Raw genomic sequence first — 4,311 nt, 5'->3', positions numbered from 1 at the left:
CTACTCCCAACCTCGGACAGGTGACCATGCCAGTGGCCACGCTACAGGGGGTACTGTCTGTCAAGGCCTTGGTACTGTCCCCTCGCCACCTACCTGCGTGTACGGTGTATCACTTCCCCCCCCCTCCCCCTCCGTACAATTTCTTGACTGATTGATTGATAGTTTATTGTTGCAAGTAAACAACAAAGGAGAAGGGAGGAGCATGCCATCCCAACCCCCAGGCAGTACAGAGTGTGATTATACAACTAAGGATACATGTGGAAGTAGCACCAGGACACTAAAGAGATACAATGGTTGGGGACAAGTGCTAAAAAAAATAGAGGCCTTGATTTAGTCAAGGGAGTTGTGACCATCATTTTCACTGGACGAAGTTAGGCAGTGTATCGCCACTGTCAGATAGACTCTCTGTCGCTTATAATTTGTAAGTAGCGTCATGTAGAACATTTTTAGTGGCGTTTTTTTGCACTCTTCTTTTTGTTTAAGAATAATAAGGGATACGCAAACAGAAAAAAAAAAATGCAGCGGCACCTTGATTATTACTTTCCTCTAAGATTATTACGCTTTAGTCAAATATCTCAATATAAATGGTATTCATAATATTATATCACATAAACAAGAAACACATTGCAGAATAGATAAGCGGAGTAATAACGGTATTGTTCAGAAGTAGACTCGAATGCAGCAATGTTTACCTATGCCGCGCCGCGCATGCCCCTGAGGCTGGCAAGGCAAGGGGGCGGGGCGACGGGAGGCAGGCTACTGGCAGGGGGCGAGCACCCGGTACGCGGCCATATCTCACTTTTATAATTGTAGTGTGCCCGACTTCATACTCATAGTACTGCTGGAATTCTAGTAAGTCAGCCTCGGTCCTTTATGCTTCTTGGTTAAGTTATTTCGAATTAATAGGGGCGGATCACACGGTATTTAGCCCCCACTGCATACCATTGTACTCTTGTTACAATTGAATTTGGTCAGGTGCGTATCCACAATGTTATCGCCTCTTTCGCGGGCCATTGCTTACTTCTTACGTTCTGTAGGAGCATCAGGCGGGAGCGTGGGACTGTGAAGGGTGCTGTGTAGAGGACTGCCCCTGTGAGGCCAATGTTGATTACCCGGTGCCAGTGTGTGTGTGTTGGTGGTCTACATTGCTTGAGTGTGCATGATTCCATGGGTGTTGATGGATATGTAACCATTAGACTAGAATTATTTCCTATATTTAATTATTTACTTTAATTTTGGGTATATAGTCCCAATAAGTATGTGGTCTCCACAGGTATCATTATATAAATTATTTTGATATATATTCCTGAAACCTGCTGTTGTTGGTTTTGCTGTGAAGAAGGCCAATATTATTGTGTAAAGTTGATCCACCACCCAGATGGTATCCTCTTCCCTCATCATTTAAACTTCTCCCTCCCTCCTTCAGGCAGTACTAAGGAACATTGCCAGCAGTCATGGACAAGCCACGCCTGCGAACCTTCAGCAGCAGCAGCACAGGAGGGGGGGGAGTGGCAGGGGCGGGAGCTGGTGCTGGTCAGTACACACAGATTGGAGGGTCAGATTCAGATGACTCCAGATCGAGCATCTCGCGCTCAGAGGACACGGATGTCATTCCATCTATTGTCTACATCTCGGATGACTCGGCTGAGGTGGCCCCTTCTGACACCAGCGCCAGTGTTGACCCGGATGCTCTTGGTTACATTGGAGGCAGTGTGGAGTGAGTTGTCCATCATTCTTTTGTGGTAGTAATCAGTATTTTTAGGAGTTACTTTGATTCTTTAATGATTATCCAATTTCTAGAGCCTAAATAATATATTGATTATACTACTTAATTATTTCACAGCCTTAAAGAAAATACACACTTGTGACTTTCTCACTGATAGTCAAGCAGTATATGAAGTTACTTTTCTTATATAGTGTTGTTGCTATTTCATAGATGATATGATGGTGATATTCTGCCTTAATTTAATAATACTATACAACAGTGAGAATAATGGATATAGATAATGATTGTAATAATAATAATAATAATTACTATGCAAGCTTCATGGTGCCATTGCTTAGTTAGTGATCTTTCTACCTTCTTTGAAATTTTAATATTGTATTGTTAATATGCTGCAAAAGTGTTCTCAGAGTATCATGTTGACAACCAAGCTTTGTCTTTTAGTCTTCAGGATAATGCTGAAGCTGTTCAGATTGTTTTCATTTGGTTTCTCTGTTTTCCAGTTTTAAACCACAGTACCATGTTCACTACAGGAAGCACTGCACATGTAAGATGGACTGTATTGATGACAATTGAGCTTTGTATTACAGGATGCAGGATGACGAGACTTCTCGGAGGCTCCTCCTGGACTCTGAGTGCCCCACACCCCAACCATCACTTCAGCCAGAGTCTTGCTTCACCCTCACCCACCCCCTTGCCACTATGGCCTTCACCTCAGGCACGTGGCATATAACTCCTCCCCATCTTTCAGTCACTCTTTCATCCGTATATTTTTTTTTCTTTTCTTGTTTGCGTTCTGCTTTTACATACTTTTTCCTTCCTGTATTTTCTCTCCAATTTTTCCTATCTTATGGTTATGCTTTTGCTTGTAACTTTTCTGTTTTATTGCCTTTGATTATAACTGTAATGAGTAGTGAGTAAATAATTTATGTAATTAATTACACCCTTTTTCTACCATTTGATATGGGCCTACATATGGCCAAGGCTTATATGATGTAGTTTATGAGCACACAGACTTTAGGGTTGAAGTCTTGTTCTTATGAGAATCTGGGTATACCATTTGATAAATACAAGTTGACTGAACACCTCATTTGTTCCCTCAACAAATATTTAAGGGTATATTCCTTCCTGAACTGGCTGATTCCTATTGTTTTATGATGAATGATTTAAAAGGAAGTTAAGGTAATATTTTGTGACATTTTAACACTCCAATAAACATAGAGCCTAATCTTGCACTGGCCTTCCTTTCTCCACAGGGTCTGACTGTGATATTGGAGGCCTGGCAGATGATCCTCAATTGGGGCTACCAGAGGATGGGGAGCATATTGGCTTTGCTGGCCTGACTCCTGATCGTGGTGAGTGAGTAGACTTTATGGCAACAGTGGTGATAAAGGCATTCAATCTCCATTTGTTTGTTGCGAGCTCCCTGAAAAACCTGATCTCCTTTTCACTTCTTGAATGAAGGAATAGTAAGCATGAGTTTTCCTCTTTTTTACTTTTCTTTCTTTCATATATCCTCTTCCTGTGCCTCCACCCAACTAATATTCCTTCCCCTCTTTCCCTTTTGTCTCCCTCTGTTGGCAGCCCCCTTTTCAAACACAGGCCAGGAATCAAAGGTGATCAGTAAAACAGGGAACCATGAAGAAAATGGACCCTCTGGGGTGAAGAAACAGAGTATGGTGAATCTATTTGCATCAAGTCCTTTTCCACATGCAAGGCTGTTCACAGGAGAGAATAAAAATGATGAAAAATATCTTTACACAAACCCTTGCCCCACACAAATGTTCACACAGCTGACCAGTTTTCTCAACATCTGTTATCTCAGTTTTCTTCCACTGCTAACACCCACTGGACTGACAGGTGCTTAAAAGTTACACTTGAGTAACACCTTCATGATGAGAGTAGAAATAACAATGAGATCATCTGTAATTATAAGTTCCAGAAATTTAACAATAATTGCATCATTACTAATATCTGCAGAGGGATGTTCCTTCGAGCGGAGCAGCAGTGTGTCCTCGTCATCCTCGGGCTCCTCCCCAGGGGTGCAGCAGCCTCTCCTCCCCGAGTACCAGCCTCTGCCTCCTGACTTTTCCCTCCACCACCACCACCACCACCACTTTCCTGGTTTGGAGTATGAACCCCTCGAGGAGCAACACCCAACTATCACACCTGCCTCTGCTACTGCTGCTGCTAAGAAAATGGTGAGTCGTATTGGATTCATTTCTTTCCTCATTTGTATTATTTTTTCTTTTCTTATTAATTTGTATGTCCCCCTTTTCTTTTGTCAGGAAACCTCATCACTTTTTTTTTATTATTTCCTCAATGATTTCACTTCCTGATCTATCCTGTTCCTTATCTCATGTATTTTTCCCCACCTCTCCATACATTTACTGAATTTCTTTTTATATACATATTTAATTCAACTTATTCATATACCTGTATGTCCTTATGTGTGTGTATATATATATATATATATATATATATATATATATATATATATATATATATATATATATATATATATATATATATATATATATATATATATATATATATATATATATATATATATATATATATATATATAT

At 40.6% G+C, this 4,311-nt stretch overlaps 1 protein-coding gene across 3 annotated transcripts in view; it reads left to right on the top strand.

Annotated features, from left to right (window-relative positions):
• The first annotated feature begins 655 nt into the window (after positions 1-655).
• Positions 656-4,311, top strand: part of LOC127007322 (4F2 cell-surface antigen heavy chain-like) — a 17,664-nt gene continuing 14,008 nt past the window's right edge. For 2 of the 3 annotated variants that reach the window (XM_050878132.1, XM_050878130.1), the window contains exons 1-5: positions 704-852; positions 1,427-1,717; positions 2,314-2,441; positions 2,980-3,078; positions 3,704-3,924. In XM_050878132.1, the coding sequence (XP_050734089.1) occupies positions 1,455-1,717; positions 2,314-2,441; positions 2,980-3,078; positions 3,704-3,924 (711 nt within the window). In that variant the 5' untranslated portion in view covers positions 704-852; positions 1,427-1,454. Of the gene's footprint in view, positions 853-1,426; positions 1,718-2,313; positions 2,442-2,979; positions 3,079-3,703; positions 3,925-4,311 lie in introns of all 3 variants that reach the window. The other variant, XM_050878131.1, reaches the window with a different exon arrangement.

This window comes from Eriocheir sinensis, chromosome 35, assembly GCF_024679095.1.
Source record: "Eriocheir sinensis breed Jianghai 21 chromosome 35, ASM2467909v1, whole genome shotgun sequence".
In the NCBI taxonomy this organism is placed as follows: domain Eukaryota; kingdom Metazoa; phylum Arthropoda; class Malacostraca; order Decapoda; family Varunidae; genus Eriocheir; species Eriocheir sinensis.
This window is presented reverse-complemented; position numbering and strand designations above follow the sequence as displayed.